The 19,751-nt window shown below is 36.7% G+C and overlaps 1 protein-coding gene across 1 annotated transcript in view; it reads right to left on the bottom strand.

Annotated features, from left to right (window-relative positions):
• The window catches only part of LOC131955538 (QRFP-like peptide receptor), a gene marked incomplete at its 3' end in the record, with an annotated part of 47,454 nt that overhangs the window by 15,748 nt on the left and 11,955 nt on the right, over window positions 1-19,751 (bottom strand). The window contains exon 2 of the mRNA XM_059319694.1: window positions 18,022-18,112. Coding sequence (XP_059175677.1) covers window positions 18,022-18,112 — 91 coding nt within the window. The remainder of the gene's footprint in view (window positions 1-18,021; window positions 18,113-19,751) is intronic.

Raw genomic sequence — 19,751 nt, 5'->3', positions numbered from 1 at the left:
AAATAAAATATTCATTTTCTTGTCTTTAAGCCTATGTGTAGTCTATAGCTGACTATTGTTTTACTTCAAGGAACTAATAAGCGTGTTTATGTATCAACCAAAGATGAATAACGTACTTCTGAAAAAGAATAACTATAGTTGTTTACAATCAGAATGGAACAGCTAATTCTCATGAAACTTGTTTTTGCAAATACTTGTAAAGAGGCGTGCGAGCAATAAAGCGACCTAACCCATACCTTATTATTACGCTAAACAAAAATTTTAATGAAAATAAATAGTAGCTTATTCAAAAATGTAATGTTTTGGAGGGCAAAAACAATAGTTTAATTGAATTAAATAAACTGCTATTTTAAATTGTACAAACTGATGCAAATCTCGTTTTTATATAAACTACGCTTTTACGAACTTCACGGTGTAGATTTGTGAATATAATATATTTAATTCTAATTGTTGACACAGTTTTTGGTAAAAACAAAGGAGAATAAGCTACTATATTAAATAATAAAGAAATTATTGATCTGATTAAATTTGAAAATTACAATTAAATGTGTGTGTAGGCTTATACTGATCAATGTTATGAGAGTAGTTATTTCCCCTTCTGTTGTTAGCATGTCTAAATTTAAAAAAAAATTAACTAGCGGCTAAACGAATAGGTAAGTAAATTGCTCGAAAAGTGGTGTGTGTACAATTTAAAATGTGTTTTTATTGATTAAAAAAAAGATTTCTGCATTACGCATTTGGTTGGGGTCGTTGAGTGATTTTTTTTATATACGACACAATGGCAGCAATTTATGTACTTAACTACCTGATGCATGACTTAGAAAGCATGGAGAATAACGATATGTACGCTGTACCATTTGAAACCTGACAGTCCATGGGGCAGGTGGAATAGAGTTAACTTTTTTTCAGTGACTTAAGCATATGAAGAGATAGTGTGGTCAGCATTACTTTCCCTAACGAGAGTCAGGTACACTTCATACCTGAGAGTACACTGAGTACACGTTTTTGTCATCATAAGGTGTACGTATGTAAAGGTTAGATTGATTCAAATATTCGCCTGTGACGTTCACAGGGTAACTAATTTACATAAGGCTTCATTACATCAGGTGGATGCTACAGTAGCTAAGTGCAAAAGTAAGGTTGGATCAGTGTTTCTTCCAGACTTTTTTCTCCGGGCGGGGGGGGGGGGGGGGGGGGGGGGAAGGGAGGGCACTTGAAATTTTCGGGGGGGGGGGGGGTCGGTAGACTTTCTTCGTGGTGCGGACACTGTTAAAAGTAATATATTTTCTATATAAATTTCATTTCGTTTGTGGGGGGGGGGGGGGGGGGGGCCTTAGACTTTCTTCGGGGAGGGGGGGGGGAGAGATGCCTGGAAGAAACTTTGGGTTGGATTATGTTTTTCTATGGTTTACTGGTTTACGTAATGCTAATCGTTTAATTACTAATGCTGTGTGAAATTTGTAATTTCAAAGGACGATTAAAGTGCGCCATATTGTTTTAAAATATTTTGGACAACGACAATGTTGTGGGGCGAAGAATTCATGTGTAACAGGTGGCTGTGAATAACGGGCAGTGTGGTGTAGATGGTGGATGTGAATGAAGTGTAATATGATGCTGATGACGCTAATGTAGACATTACCGCAATACTTTATCTGGTAACCTTGATCTAGACGTATTTACTGCACATTGATACTAAATATAGTAGTAGTCATCCCCTAATCCTTGCATTGCAGCTCAAACTTGACAAAAGTCATATTCAGTTTTTTTTCAGGGGAGTTTACATACTAAAATGTTTAGTGCAATATGTTAAATTTATACGGCAAGTTTTCTTACAATTATTATACAGGCCTATACAATATTAAACATAGTAAACAAAACCATATGACGGTCAAAAATATATTCAGATCAACTAAAATCATCCAATACATTATTAAAATTTTGCTGTGAGATATTTTGTCTGAGATCATTTGTCCATGGTATCATTTGTCCTGATATATTTTGTCGTGGTATCTTATGTCCTAGAGATAATTTGTCTTGAGATAATTTGTCCTAAGATCATTTGCCCCCCCCCCCCCTCCCCGGGAATTAGCAGTGCCACCCCTCCCCGGGGAGAAAAAAGTCTGAAAGAAACACAGGTCGCACATCGAAAGGTAGACCCGATATCTATAATCTAGATCCGTCTCCTACTTTTGACCGCTAAACCTCAATCAAGCAGACTTTCATTCAGACATTTCTCTCTCGGGGTGGGGGGGGGGGGGGGGGGGGCGAGGAGGGGCCACGACATAGTTTTACTGAAAAGTGGGAAATAAAAAAAAATCGAGGCTAGGTGTAAAAAGGATCAAAGACTTATGTAGTGTAGGCATTCAAAAGTCAATGATGAGTGGATGAGACAATTAAATTAGGATGAGCGATAATTTTTTTTTAAACGCATCTAGCCTCATTTTAATTTCCTCAATGACTTTTTCAATGGATCTTCATGCTTTTCAATCCCGATCGATTTTCCCCAATGTATTGATCTCACGGTGGGAACAAAGGTGCGCATGCGTATCAGAGTGAGTTTTTCAAGCTTGGACTCAAAGTCCTGACGTCTTTAATGGCATCTTCAATTACAGACTCAGCCTTCAACCGAGGAAAGAGCCGGTCTTTTTTTTATCAGCGCGGTGTCTGTCTTGGCCTGGGAACCGACGGTCTTGCCGGCAGCGACCGGACTAAAAGCCGCCATTAACTGTTTGTTGAGAGTTAGGGGGCCTTAGCGTTATCTTAGTGCCCTTAAAAAAAATCTAATTTTTTAATTCTGCAATTATCGTGACCTGGGTTTCCCCTACCCCCCTGATCCCTCTAGCCCCTAGTACCCCACCCTGACGTACTACTCTTTATTGATAAAAAAACGTCTCTCTTTAGTTTCGTGGCCTTAATCTCATTCTTTTTGTCTTACACACAAGCTAGAAGTTGGAGTACTTTCCCTTCTTTTTTAAAATGTGAATTCCTATTGGCCTAGATTTAATGATTAATCAATTAATTATTTGAAAAAATATGTTGGTTAGTTTTAGACAGAAAAAGGTGCTGATAATTTGAACATGTAAGATTTTTGAAGCAGCTCCACGCTCGTTTGGAAGCATGTCAAATCACGTTGTAGATTATATTTTTTGTTATCATGTTTTAAGTTATATATCATGGCCTACAACATCATGGCCTATACCATCATGGCCTCATACACACCTGCTACATCATGCTGTTTACCAGAATTACCATCAAATTATATACCAGCAATACCATCATGTCGTATTCCAGATATACCATCAAGCTATATACCAGCAAATACCATATATTTATAGACTAGGAATACCTACATGGCGAATATCATCAACACCATCTAGCTATACCAGGAACACCATCAATCCCCAAATATAATATATACTACTAAGATAATTACTCTCTAGAATCTCAGAAACCTAAAACAGGCCGTGCATTAGAATCTAAACTATCAAAATAGACGAACAAAAGCGAATAAAAAAGGTATTTACGATGCGTTTCCATTTACCCACTTACATTAATGTTTGGTTAAGGAAAATAGTTAAAAATAAAGATCAGCTATTTCTTATCTACGTGTATGAGCCTTTTCTCCCAACTCAATCCCCACCCCCTCCCTGTTTGATTCCCCATAGAACAGCATACATAAAGACTTTTTTGGACAATAGATGTTGAGTTTTAAAAAATGGAGCTTTTTTGTTCTACTCAGTTTGTTAAAAAAAAGATATAACAAGGGCTGTAAGCCCTGAGATTTTTTTTTAAAAAATGAATGGCTAAAAAGTCTGAGTTTTCTGGTTAGAAGATTTCTCGCTCATTCCATCTTGGCACTTTCAAAGTGACGTCATAAGCGGCCATGACAGATTCGATGTCTAAACTCAACCCTAGATTAGACATATCCTTTTTTGTTTTAATTTTCTTGTATAGAAATGTAACAGATGAAAATATGACAAACGGCTAAAATTAGCCCAAGAAAGATGGTTGATTTGACGTTGAAAAAAACAACTTATTGTTGTGAATATTCAGCTTCTCATAAAGGACACAAACACAAGCCAATAGTAAACATATTGTACACGATGAACAAAAAAAGATTGTAAACTTGTTGGTGTAGGGCCTATATTTTGAAGATTACATTTAAGACAGCCCAAGCAAAAAGTAAATAACGCAAGTTTGTCAATCAATATGAGTAAAATTCCATTCTTTAGCTGAGTACGCAGGTTTTGGTGTACTATGGAGTCTGTCAATGAATTCAAGCCATCAAATATTTCCTCTAAAACTACACGGTGTAGGAGGGAACTTAACGTCACTCAATACATAGCCTGAAGTAGAATTAAACGTACACAACACCAAGAAAATCTCATAAAACGAGCTATAAAAATGTCATAAAACAAGCATCAGAAATGTCAGGTAAAGGCCAAGAGATTTGTGTAGATTTTTTTATCGACGTAATCTTTCGGGCTGTAGTAGCGTATAATCTGGTTGAATTAAATGTAAGAGAGCAATGCAGGAAAATACGTAGGGCTTAGAAACTAACTGCGTTTTGATGTAAGCTTTTTTGTGCTTAAACAATAAAGCAATGATGTAGCGAAATAGTTAAGTGATACTCTCCTTTAATATATATATATATATATATATATATATATATATATATATATATATATATATATATATATATATATATATATATATATATATATATATATTGGAAGTATGTTATAGGGATCAGCAACAATTACAGATAGCACTAGATAACTATATAAAGTTATCTCCCTTCGGTGAAAGAACTTGGTGGAGCTACTTCCTTTGTTGACTATTGCAAGTCTTCGATAGCGTCCGTTACTGTTAGGTTTTAATCTCTTTAGATCTTTCCCCCGACCCCCCATCCCCCTTCCAGTATCTCTCTCTCACTTTATCTCACTGTTTCTATTTTTCACTATTTTTTTCTCTCCCTCCTTCCCCATTTTCTCTTTCTCTTTCTCTCTTTGACTTGAACTTTGAAAAAAAAAAACTATATTCAATCCTCTCCGTTGTATTAAAAAAAAAAAGCAAAAAAAAAAAAAGAAAAAAAAACAATAGACAAAACAGCAACCCCAGACATAATTTGAGAAAACCGTTTGAATATTTTAATAATCCCGAGGAAACACGAGAAGAAAATATTTCACCTGAAATCAAACCTGATGACAATATCTCACCTGAAGTCTCACCTGATGGGGAGAGAAAACGGTGCGTTATCCCACACAAGGAAGAAACAATCAGAAACTTCATTTTCCACCACAATGGCGTCCCCGCTCCCTGGCCAAAGGTGAAAGGTCACCTGAATGTCACAAGCCGTCGCTGTTTTGTGCTTCCGGGTAAAGTTGTCTAACAAATGTAGTGTGTATTGAACGCGTGCATTCAATAAATAACAAGCCTATTTATTTAAAATAATGTAATGACAATTTACGTTTACGAATCCAGTTTGTCAACTGTCAACCAGCAGATGATTATAGCAAATATAATCTGCGTTACACGGAGGAAACCAATGTTGATATAAACTATTTCTTCGTAATTGTAATGCTGAAGGGTATTTTCTCCAATGTAATTAGGTATTGCGTGTTAACAGTGGCGTAGCCAGGATTTGGTCATGGGAGGGGTTCAAACATTTTTCCATATGTATGCAATCATATATATATATATATATATATATATATATATATATATAAGGGTCCATGGGAAGAGTTATAACCCCCCCCCCCTTGCCTACGCCACTGCGTGTCCACATGTTAAGGGCGATATCGTCTATTGACTTCAGGCTGCTTGATTTGCTTCCGTACCATTGGTCCACCCGTTTGTTTTGCCTTAGAGTTGTCTCTCCTAGATGAGTTGCTTTCCTCAATCAACGAGGCTCATGTCGAGTTCCGAACTTGGGACTTTTGGAGTTAGCTATCAACCCCCCTCCCCCCCCCCCCCCCCCCCTCCGACCACTCAATCCATTGAGAAATAGAAATTGACAAATAGAAATTTAATCCGAGTTACAGGGAAAATCCAATCACAACTATTTTAATCTAAATCTGAGAAATACATCACCGCTGATCTTGAAAAAAAAAAGTATAAGTTTAAATTTCAAGTTTTAAATTCTAATAAGATGTAGCTAATAAAGGATTGTGTTTTATTAGTGTTTTACATTTAAAAATCGTTTTAAATAGAAATTTGATTTGGATTATTTTTTAAAAATCCCATCACATTAAGAACAACAAAAAAACCATTGAAATATATCAATGTAACAGGAAGTAGTTTTAAAAAAGGATATTTTGAATACAAATTAAATGACCCAATTCTATATCGGGTCACCGAACAAATAGGTTCGGTAGCTCAGAACTGAATAGTGTGTTTAGTTATGAATAAATTTAAATATTTAACCATCTTTGTCGCTATGTATTAATATAACAGCTCAACCGGTGCACGATTTATAAAATAAACTAGCAGTAATTTACATCGCACACGTTTCTCAAGTAAACAATTTTCTCTGCTGTACAGCGATTGGTTGTGAATATCACGTGACTTGCTAATTATATCCTCGATTGACATCTAAGTGCAGTTTAGAATAGAGAACTTGGTCTGAATTCGTTGGTTTTTAGAAACAATTTTCTGAAAGCAATTGCTTTTTTCACATTCCGTGCGTTTTATCATCACGATTTATTTTTTGTAAAAATAAAATTGCACTAAATGGCATCGTTCTGAGGTCATGTTGAGCTTAGGTACATAAAAAACGACAAAATGTGTTAAAAACACCATGTATTTATAAAAAAAAAATATATTTAAAAAAAAGCTCATTGCCTTAAAACATGTAATTAAAAATAAAATAATCAATAAAATATTTAAAAAAAAACCTAACTGTATTTTAAACAAAGGAATATTTACAGTTCGAAAACCATTAGAGTCTTGACGTATTGAACAGGGGAAGGATCTAATGTGTCTTGGAGCTAAGGAGGAAGTAAGAAGATTAACCATACATCGAGTAGAGAGGCTGTATGGATCTAGTGAGCTAGACATTTTTAAAAATGGTAAGGGATTTAAAGAAAAAAATAAAATAAAAAGTGATGGCTGGTGACGTCACTATAGAATTTGTTCCGTTGGTGCGGGGAGGGGGTGCGGTAGACGGCTACGAGTGAGGAGGGGTTATGCCCCCACCGAGATAAGCCTGAAAAAGCTATACTACTTTTTTTTTCAAATGTGGAAATATATTCTTTCTACTTCATCTGCCCTATGGACTACATGAAATAAAACTTTACGATTTATAAGTTGTTAGAAGCGAGCCCAAGAGTGGAAACAGTAGATAGTGGACACGTCTGAGTGGACGAAGGTAGTCAGGCAGGCCGAAAGTCGTCCATGGGCATCAGGGATGGATAGATGAACAGCTGAATATTCTGTTAATTTTAAGGTGATGCTCTTTTTCACAGTATTGCCATCGACGGTGGACGAAGAAAACTTTTATTTACCTTATTGCATGTCATTTCGCCAAAACTTTGTTTTGCATAATGTTCATATGTGTATGGACAGTAAAATAATGATTTGATTATATATATGTATATATATATATATATATATATATATATATATATATATATATATATACTAGCTGCATCCCGTGCTCCGCCACGGTAAATCTTTTTTAAATGTACCAACTTTGGAAAAGAACAAAACAAACAAAAACAACACAAACACAAAAAACACAACCACAAACACAACACAACCACAACACAACCACAACACAACCACAACACAACCACAACACAACCACAACACAACCACAACACAACCACAACACAACCACAACACAACCACAACAAAACCACAACACAACCACAACACAACCACAACAAAACTACAACACAACCACAATACAACCACAACACAACCACAACCACAACACAACCACAACAAAACTACAACACAACCACAACACAACCACAACTTCAACACAACCACAACACAGCCACAACACAACCACAACACAACCACAACACAACCACAACCACAACAAAAACACAACCACAACACAGCCACAACGCAACCACAAAACAACCACAACACAACCAAAAATCAACCACAACACAACCACAACACAACCACAACACAACCAAAAAACAACCACAACACAACCAAAAAACAACCACAACACAACCACAACACAACCAAAAAAAAACAACAACACAACCACAACATTAGAATCACCACCAAACAACACGCTTTTTTAGGCGTCCGCGCCCAAAGACAGCCTTTCCAACATTAAAAATTTAAGTCACATAAATAGATCCTACTCCATAACTTACAATAAAACAATGCGATGCAAATGAATGTACGGCAAGTGGTGTTTACTTTTATGGTTCTAAGAAAACACATTGGCAATGTAATTAGAATTACCACCGAAAAACACGCTTTTCCCAGGCGTCCGCGCCTAGAGAGAGTCTTTCCAGCATTCTCTATACTATAATTATAAAATTTCACCATCTGTTAACACCAAAAAACAAAAACAAAAAATAGTGATTTTGAGAAATGATAGACTAATTAGAAAATAGTATAAATAATCTTAACATTTTTCTCTTTTAATTATGAACCTTAACATAGACTAATCAATGCGGTAGTAATAAAAAAAGAGATTAACTTAAATTATTGTTGAGTTAAATATATTTTCAAATTACCTCCCTTGAAAAAATTACCACAAAAAAAAGTTGAATTAATTAGTTTTTTCGACCTACTTTTATGGAAATGTATCCACTTTTTCTGGGAACCTAAACGAAAATGATATTTGACATTAATCTTTTTAATACGTTTTAGCAGTTTGCGTGTATTTAATATTTTCTTGACGTTATGCGAAAGAGTAAAAACCGTGGCAATTATAAAATAGCTCTATGCCGCTATATAAACAAACCCTACTCTATTACTTATAATAAGACACTGCGGTGCACTGAAAAGCACTGCATGGTGCGAATGTTTACTTTTATGGTTCCAAAAGCTATAGCGATGACAGAAGGAAGGAAGGACTGACACACGCTCAGCCCGCTTATATTATAGATATATATATATATATATATATATATATATATATATATATATATATATATATCTTTTTATTCTGATGTCTTAGGCAATGACGTCTGTTTATCGTTAGTCTAGCTCCCCAATAAGAAAAGGGAGAGAAGCCATTCCTTAAAATCCAGGTTAAACAAATAGCACTGCGGAGCAGCTATTCAGTTTGACTGCACGATTCCCCACACACGCAGGCCGGCGGTATTAAGGCTAATTTCACCATCACGCAGACCTCGGTGCAATTATCATAGACCAATTAGCAGACGATACACCACGATTAATTTGAACATCAGCAAAAAAAAAATACTCGCTCAGCCAATGATATATATTGACCTGACATTGTTAAATGGCGGCACTTCCGGTTGGGTTTTTCTCTCATGTCGGGTCTAGAAACCTACCTCGTTCTTCTCATTTTGTAGCTGTTTATACGGCGTTAATGTACACAGACATGCGACCGGAGACGTAAAAGTTAGATTAAGAACAAGTTTTTGCATGCAGGATATTAGTAGAATTGATGTTAGTAGAATTGATATTAGTAGAATTGATATTAGTAGAATCGATATTAGAAGAATTGATATTAGTAGAATTGATATTAGTAGAATCGATATTAGAAGAATTGATATTAGTAGAATTGATATTAGTAGAATTGATATTAGTAGAATTGATATTAGTAGAATCGATATTAGAAGAATTGATATTAGTAGAATTGATATTAGTAGAATTGATATTAGTAGAATTGATATTAGTAAAACTAATGTTCGTCGTATTGTATTCCCACGCACAAACACGAAGGCAAAAACATGACTCCCACACAGATAAGGCACGTAAGCAATTTTAATCCACTACGCAAAAAGCAGGCGGATTAAAGTAAATACGTGGGGAAGATATTATAAGGATTTTGTGTATGCTTCATTTTTTTAAATATTTTTATTTAAATTTATTTTTTTGTGTGTTAAATTTTTTTTTGTACTGTACAACACTCAAAATGTGTCTATAAATCAGCGAATGGGGAATACAAATGCTTTTGACACGCGGTGATAAGCACCCCAGAGGCGTAGCGAGGGGGGGGGGGGCGAGGGGGACATATGTCACCGGGCGCCGACCTAAGGGGGGGGTGCGCCAAATTGAAAGTTTGAGGGGGGTGCAAATGAAAAGTTCGAGGGAGGGGGGTGCAAATCGAAAGTTTGAAGGGGGGGGGGGTGCAAATGAAAAGTTCGAGGGGGGGTGGCAAATCAAAAGTTTGTCCCCGGGCGCCGGGAAGGGTCGCTACGCCTCTGATAAGCACGTGCTCTTAAAAAATAATAAATTACCGAATATTATTTCCAACTGCAAACACTAATATTTACTTTGAATGACCATTGTTAAGATTATCATTATTTGCATCTTAAGATTTGGATATATATTTAATACCTCCAGCTGCATTTGCATTAAGTTTTTTTTTGACACAAAATATTGTATCTGTCTGTTAATGTGTTCTAAAACTCCAGTGAACTGTTTTCTTTCGTTGTAAAAAAAAATAAAACTGTACTTTTATGTAATAAATTGGATGGAGTAGAAAACTATCAATTATATATTTTTTTCATACACAGCAAGCCCTGCGCCTGGCCGGAACGGCTAGCCATTGAAAACCCAAGAGCATGGAACCCTGGGATATGTGTATTTGCATACATATATGCAGAGAGGATTACACAACAATGAATAGGCGCTCGTATGGAACTGCAGGAAGTTTCTTCCAGGCATCTCCTCGGGGTGGTACCTTCGTCCCCCCCCCCCCCCCCGAACGAAAGGAATTTATATAGTAAACATAATTTTATCAGTGTTCGACCCTCCCCAAAAAATTTAGCCCCCCCCCCCCAAAAAAAAAGTCTTGAAGAAACACTGCTTGTTATGGGAACACTCGTACAGTCTAGCCGAGGGCATGAGATATATATATTACATGTCAAATATACTCATTTATTGTGAGGATTTGTGAAAAAGACGAGCTTTTACGCTGCTTGAGTTTTGTAAATTGTGACGTTGAAAACAAACAAACAAACAAGTACTATGGAGATTTTTAAATGGAGTTAAAGAGACCCAGGGGTCAGAGTTGGTGACTGTCAGAGACATGCTAAAGACCCATGCCAAAGTGCGTAACTCAGGACTTACATACTAGCTGTTGTGGTGGTCTGTTATAGTCTGTGTGAATTCCCAGTGTTTTTGTTAGTCCTTATACTGCATGAGCTTGTGTATAAGTTTTTGTTCTATATCTTGTGTACATTTGTTCTACATTATGTGTACATGTTTTTGTATATTCTGTGTACATTTGTTCTACATTATGGGTACATGTTTTGTTCTATATTCTGTGCAAAATTTGCTCTACATTATGTGTGCATTTTTTGTTCAAAATTCTGTGTAAATTTTTTCTTTAATATGTGTACATTTTTCGTTCTACATTATGTGTACATTTTTTGTTCTAAATTCTGGGTAAATTTGTTTTATATGTGTACATTTTTTGTTCTACATTATGTGTACATTTTTTGTTCTAAATTATGTGTACATTTTTTGTTCTAAATTCTGTGTACATTTGCTCTACATTATGTGTACATGTTTTTGTATATTCTGTGTAACGTTGTCACGAGTTCTGTGTTAATAAGTTGTTCTAAATTATTTCAAACATATTGCCCTATATTCGAATTAGAACATCTATCAAGGAAGATCATCAGCCACATAAACCACATCAACCACATCAACGAAGTCAAGGCATGTCGGTCTAGAATCGGTCGTTAAGAAAGGTGAATAGGCGTAACTCTATCCCCCCCCCCCCCCCCAACCCTAACGCACACAGGTGAACCTTGCTTTTTTTTTAAATGAAATTTTCATCAATGCTATTTACTTAACCCCCTCCCCACCCCCGATACGATCAAGGTAATCAATGACAGATTGATAAGCATAGATCGCTAGCATAAGAGTTCATCAAAAATTTAAATTAGGTGACGTTCAGGGAGAGACGGAGGAGTGAACTTTGTGGTTAGACAAGAACTTCGTTAGGGCATGTGTTTGTGGCGGAAGGGGATGAGTGAATAGCTTGATGGAAAACTATAGGGGAGGGGGGAGAGAAAGTTGGTGTGGGGAAGGGTATTGTCAAATAGTCTTTGTGAGGGTCAGGGCGCTGTGTATTGAGGAGGAAATCTGGGGTACAGTGAGGAAGAAATCTGGGGTACAGTGAGGAAGAAATCTGGGGTACAGTGAGGAAGAAATCTGGGGTACAGTGAGGAAGAAATCTGGGGTACAGTGAGGAAGAAATCTGGGGTACAGTGAGGAAGAAATCTGGGGTACAGTGAGGAAGAAATCTGGGGTACAGTGAGGAAGAAATCTGGGGTACAGTGAGGAAGAAATCTGGAGTACAGTGAGGAAGAAATCTGGGGTACAGTGAGGAAGAGAAGAAATCTGGGGTACAGTGAGGAAGAGAAGAAATCTGGGGTACAGTGAGGAAGAAATATGGGGTACAGTGAGGAAGAAATCTGGGGTACAGTGAGGAAGAAATCTGGGGTACAGTGAGGAAGAAATCTGGGGTACAGTGAGGAAGAGAAGAAATCTGGGGTACAGTGAGGAAGAAATCTGGGGTACAGTGAGGAAGAAATCTGGGGTACAGTGAGGAAGAGAAGAAATCTGGGGTACAGTGAGGAAGAAATCTGGGGTACAGTGAGGAAGAAATGTGGGGTTCAGTGAGGAAGAAATCTGGGGTACAGTGAGGAAGAAATATGGGGTACAGTGAGGAAGAAATCTGGGGTACAGTGAGGAAGAAATCTGGAGTACAGTGAGGAAGAAATCTGGGGTACAGTGAGGAAGAGAAGAAATCTGGGGTACAGTGAGGAAGAAATCTGGGGTACAGTGAGGAAGAAATCTGAGGTACAGTGACGAAAGAAATCTGGGGTACAGTGAGGAAGAGAGGAAATCTGGGGTACAGTAAGGAAGAAATCTGGGGTACAGTGAGGAAGAAATCTGTGGTACAGTGAGGAAGAAATCTGAGGTACAGTGACGAAAGAAATCTGGGGTACAGTGAGGAAGAGAAGAAATCTGGGGTACAGTGAGGAAGAAATCTGGGGTACAGTGAGGAATGATGGATTGGAAACAGAGATGACGTAACAGTGAGAGAGGAGGGTGGGGAACAGTGAATCAAAATCTGCTTGGAAATAACTGACAACTCTATTTGGAGCACAGATAGATGAAGTAGAGTTCATGTAAAGGTACTGGTTTTTTATTACATGATCTGCCGTCTATACTTTCTCTCGAGTCAGACACCTATCGTAATAAGAACTCAAACATTTCTAGTTCTATCGCGTGCACTGTTTGACAACGCTTTTTAACCTTACATTAAAAAAAAAAACATTTCTAACAGAAAAAAAATTAAAATAATTAGTTTAATCTACAAAAATTATTAGATCAAAAAGATATTTTAGTATAAGAATATAAACCAGGAAGCAGAGTTGTTTTGTTTGTTTATCTCATGTGTTGGATAGCTTGTAAGTGAGGAAAGTGCTTGCAACACATTCTTCGGCCTAACCGGATTTACGCAATCAACCCTAAAGAACATGCAATACGGGAGCCGTTATTCAATTAGACAATGCTGGATTTCATTGTGAAACAGGACAAGAAATCTTACAATGTATTTCATTATCGAATTAATACATAATTTATTATATTTGTTAATTATTTTATATTTTTATCACTTAATTTTTAAATTTTATTGATTTAATAAGAGATCATCAATCGTTTTTGAAGTGAGTTTTGAAAAAAATACTATCCGGTTTCTAGTATTCTATTATCGTTACACAAGTAGAAATCTAGTTGTGTATGGCTGGTGCAAGCAGTTTTGGAACCTACACTTTATGTTGTGGTTTGTGTTGTGGTTACGTATTGTTAGTAATAATGTCAACAGAGGCGTAAATATTGTTTTTTCATAAGGAGGCTGAATTCATGTATGGGTCCCGCATAGTGAAACTAGTCTTAAGCTACGGTTTTAACCTTTGTTGTCACCACACGGACACGCCTTTACGGATGATCCGGTGCGTCCCATAACATATAAGACCAACAACCACAAACGGTTTACAGAACAAGACTAAATGAAACAAAGGCTTGTTAACAGTAAATAGAGTTTATTACTAGCTATACTACCTACAACTACAGGCTATTCTATATATAAATATATACGCTAGTACACAAGCTAAGAATAAGATGGCTATCTAGCAGTACAGAACTAACCTACACTAACCTTAAGCAAGAACTGGACTAAACTGAGGAGATCATAATTTTTTCTCACACACCGTATATAACCTTACATTAAAAAGTACAAACCGGACTGTCACAACTCACAACACGAGGACAGAGTTTCTTCCAGGCATCTCTTCCCCCCCCCCCCCCCCCCGAAAAAATTCTACCGCCCCCCCAAATTTATATATTTTATATAGAAAATATATACTTTTAACAGTGTGTCCCCCCCCCCCCCGAAGAAAGTCTACCGCCCCCCCCCCCCCCCCCCCCGAAAATTTCAAGTGCTCCCCGGAAAAAAAAGTCTGGAAGAAACACTGCACGAGGATTGAACGAACGGGACAGGGTACAAAGTATAAACAACATTCACTTCCATGCATCCCCCTTGACCCATCCACTACATACGTATATGATCTTAAATTTTGAACGTCATAAAAATCCCAATTTTACATTCGTTACGGAAATAAAACAATCAACCCATTTTCCACAGGTTCGATACAGCACTGATCAGGCCACCTGGTAACGAGATTTAAATTTAAAAAAAAAACCAGAACCTCAAAACAAATTAGAAACCAAAGCAAGTTTTAGATTAAAACAAAATTTCATTTTATAACAAAGAAAAAAAAATCCAAAAGGAAACCTTATGAAGATTGTTTTTGTTTTTTTTTTGTTCTTGCATTGCAAAGTCTGTCAGTGAGTTAGCGTGCAGCAAGCAGGTGAAGACTAAGGTTTCCTGTCTGACAAGGATTGCTGGGACCTATGCATTACCGAACGTGCGAGAGAACAATGTTTACAGGGACACAACTCCAGCTAGGGGAAACTAATTTTAAACACAGGGAGGTTGGGGACATTGCCGTTAGCGTCATATTGCTAGATTCACCAGATTGTTTTCTTTGTTATGGCTGACACGAGAAATTCAATCAAATTTTCGTTATGATAATGGGTACATATATTTTATTTAAAAATGTTAATGAATAAAATAATGTATTTTTCCTCTACAGTAAGGTTTGGTCATTCTTTAAATTTTAAATGTCTAAACCTCAGATAGTTTAATTGCTAGTTTCACGAGATAAATTATTTTCTTTTTTTTTTTGAGAATGAATAAACGTTGAGATGATGTTTGTAATATAGATCTAGAAATATTTTTTTACCCCGCGGAAGACATAAAAAAGATGTATGAGGTAATGTCATGCGCTTGAGTATCCATGGGGACAAATTTTAATTGGTGTATTTTAATGACGTCAGATAAACATGATGAGCCCGCAAGGTTGTGATTTACTATAAATCAGCTGTTCGTGTGACACCTACAGTTAAAATAAAGCGTGAGTGATCTCCCCTAAACTTTCTTGTATATATTTTTTTACAACAGTGTAGGGGGGGGGGAGTTGGCATTAAAAATTAATTTGTTGAATACTTAAATTTTCAAACATATTAGATTTAAAAAAAAATTGCGCACCAAATAAACGCAATTTAAACTGTGTGAGTGTAGTCTAATAGAGAAGAAAATTACTACTCTTTAAAGTAGCCTAGGTAGCCTTGTTTGAGATTTATGAAATAGCGCGCACACATAAACAAAAAAAAAAACGAGAAACAGTAGGCCTACAAAGCAGGCAGTGTGTCGGTCTTATAATCCGTCTAGAAAATGCCAAAAAACGAAATAAGTAAATCTGCTTGCATTTCTTGTTATTTTTTGTTATGCTCGAAAAATAAAGAATATCACAACATAATAGACGCTGGGTGAAAGATATTCTTTCATTTGACATGATCTAAAATAAGAAAGAAACCAAGTTGTCTCCCATAAGAATGAAATAAAATTCCTTCTTTAAATTCCTTCATTACAGTTAATTAAATATAACACATTTTTCTAAAACATTGTTGACGTCTGTTTGAAAATTGTACAACTTCGTCATGTAATAGAGAGTATGGGCATTCTCTTTGAATATTGTTAATGATAAAATCGATTGCTCAATTTATTTTGGTAGAGTTCAGGTTATGTCCCTTGAAAAAAAAAGACAAAAATTAGACCAAACAATGTCTGAGTATGTCATTACGTCGTGGAGACTCATTCACTATTATCTTTCTAATTTGCTAGACCTTTATTTAACGTAAAAGTAAGTACCATACAATTTTAATATTTGTTGTAAAACTCTAAAACAGGATTTTAAAAAACGGGTTTATGGACAGGAGGCATGGGCAGGATTATAACTATTGTCATGTGCGTGTGTGTGTGTGTCAAATGATATATATATATATATATATATATATATATATATATATATATATATATATATATATATGTATATATATATGTATATAGTATATGTGTGTGGATGTGAGTGAATATGCGTGTGTGTGTGTGTGTAAACTAAATGACTAAATGGACCAAACTATATGGCCTTGATTTGCTTAGCCTGGTGGGAGCCTAGGGGTCGTCTATCAATGACGTCACACTCGTAGGGGGGAGGGGGGTCCGTAATTTTGTGAGGGTGTGTGATGAGGGGGAGAAGGGCGGTCTGATGGTGCGACGTCACACTTTTGCATTATAAAAAAGCAATGTCAGAAAACGAATTTTAGACGTTATTTCGCGTTTTAGAAAACTATTTTAATAAATTATTATAGGAATTGATTAAAATACTCTATTTTGACAGAGTTCAGACAAAATTTCAGAAATATATCGATGTTTTAAAAAAAAATTCATCTGCAATTTTGAGGTCGGTTATAGGCTAAGGTGTGACGTCATTTTAGGGGGGGGGGGGGTCTGGCTTTTTGTGACGACGTGTGACGGAAGGGGGGGGGGGGTAAAAAATCGTCAAAAAAAGCATGACGACATTTATGGATGACCCACTACTGACCACTACCATTTGAGAACCAACCGACCACCACTTCCATTTTGAGAACCAACTGACCAACACTACCATCAGAGAACCAACTGACCAACACTACCATTTAAGAACCTTCTGACCAACGCAACCATTTAAGAACCAACTGACCAACACAACCATTTAAGAACCAACTGACCACCACTTCCATTTGAGAACCAACTCAACAACACTACCATTTAAGAACCAACTGACCAACACAACCATTTAAGAACCAACTGACCAATACGACCATTTGAGAACCAACTGACCAATACGACCATTTGAGAACCAACTGACCAACACAACCATTTAAGAACCAACTGACCAACACAACCATTTAAGAACCAACTGACCACCACTACCATTTAAGAACCAACTGACCAACACAACCATTTAAGAACCAACTGACCAACACTACCATTTTATAACCAACTGACCAACACTACCATTTTATAAACAACTGACCACCACTACCATTTTATAACCAACTGACCACCACTACCATTTTATAACCAACTGACCAACACGATCATGAGAGAACCTACTCACCCATACGACTAGCCCTAACAAATACTACCAAACCAATGAGACGTTATACCAATGTATTTGAATCTATCGACGATGAGCTTAGGTCTGATACTCGGTTAAGGTTTATTGCAATGATCAACGTCAAAATTAAGGTTAGGTGTCTTGACCAAAGTTCCGGTCAGAGTAAATCCAGCTGTAGGTTATGGGGGAAACGGTTGTGAAACTAGCCAAAGTCCAGCCACCCCCCCCCCCCCACACACACAACACTAGTACCTATCACGTGACTTACCTTGACAGGCACACACATGGAGACCAGAAGAAGATCAGCAGTGGCCAGACTCAGCAGGAAGATATTGGTGACGTTGTGCATCCGGCGGTACCTGCAACAGGTGGGGGTGACACAAATAACAGTGGTGATACAATGGTGATACAATGGTGGTACATTGACATGATAGTGACCACAAAAACAGTGGTTCAGTGGTGATACAATGGTGGTACATTTACATGATATCAGTGGTGATACAATTGGTGATACAATGGTGGTCCATTGACATGATATCAGTGGTGATACAATGGTGATAATTTGCCTGATAGAGTGTGACACAAAACAGTGGCTTAGTGGTGATACATTGGTGATACATTTACATGATAACAGTGGTGATACAATGCTGAAATATTTACATGATATCAGCGGTGATACAATGGTGATACATTTGCATGATAGTGACACAAAAACAGTGACTTAGTGGTGATACAATGGTGATATATTTACATTAAAAGATAGGAGTAATGGTAATACATGAGTCATAAATCATAGTCACCAGCCATGATGATATCAGGTGGTACATTTAAAGTTAGTGCTATGACACACAGTAAAGTTAGTACTCATTGTGAGACAAAGGGGATAACCCATTTACAATAAAATAAAAAGCCATTTAATACCAAGGTGAAATATCAACTTACCATTATTAGATACTGTAATACAAGACTAGAATACGAACATTAACTTAGAATCAGTGGTTGATATGAAGTCATATATCAGAGTATCGTATTTAGTCAATATGAACATAGGAGTTAAAATATCAAAGTTACGACATTGGTGTGTGTTGATACAGTGTTGAAAAAAATCAGCCTTAAATTTCGTTCACTGTCATTCGCCATACATGAATTGAGACATGAGCGTAAAGCTAGCGTCAGCTGTCAGTAATGCTAGGCCTACTCGGTAGAAATGTAAACATCAGAGTGAGTGATTTCTATAATAAAACCTAAGATAATATCAGTGGGTAGTGAAAGGTGGTCTGTACAGTTAGACACCATCACTAGGCTGTTAGCGTTAGTTCACGGTGAATCGATGAAATCCATTGTGATGTCATGCTAATCTTGTTATGTTTACAGTCTTCCTGACAAGTCACGTGATTTTTATTTTTAGCCCTCGCCGGCAGCTCAATAAGTGTAATGATTTGTTTTTTAGCCAGAGATGCTCCCCTAAAACACGGCCTCGTTAAAAATAAAAATGTAACTTGACACAGTCTTTTAAGTTTGATCCAGTGTTTCTTCCAGGCATTTTTTCTGGGGTGGGGAAGAGAAGGAGGGGGGAGGGGTTGGGTCCCCCCGAAAGAAATTGAATTTAAATAGAAAATATATACTTGAACAGTGTCCGCCACCCCCCACCCTTCGAAAATTTTAGTCCGCCCCCCACCCCCCGAAAATTTCAAGTGCCCCCCCCCCTTCCCCGAGAAAAAAAAGTATGGAAGAAACAGTTTTCAACGAGCCCGTAGAACATATCAAGACACATCTAGTTATATTACTCGATACAATTTAATTTTTAATTAAAATATTCTTTGATTTCGGATATTATTATTTTCCTTTATTAAAAAAAATATCAATAATTTATTTTCCAGCATTACTGTTTAAAAAAAAATTGTTATTAGCGACTGTAATACAGTCTAAGCCACCACATGAAAACACCATCTCAACACACAAAAACTGTCTGGGAAAAAAACATAATACAGGCTCACT

This window comes from Physella acuta, unplaced genomic scaffold, assembly GCF_028476545.2.
Source record: "Physella acuta isolate Inbredline_101_S28 unplaced genomic scaffold, ASM2847654v3 ptg001076l, whole genome shotgun sequence".
In the NCBI taxonomy this organism is placed as follows: Eukaryota; Metazoa; Mollusca; class Gastropoda; family Physidae; genus Physella; species Physella acuta.
Note: the sequence above shows the minus strand (reverse complement) of the source record. Positions and strands in the feature narration are given on the sequence as shown.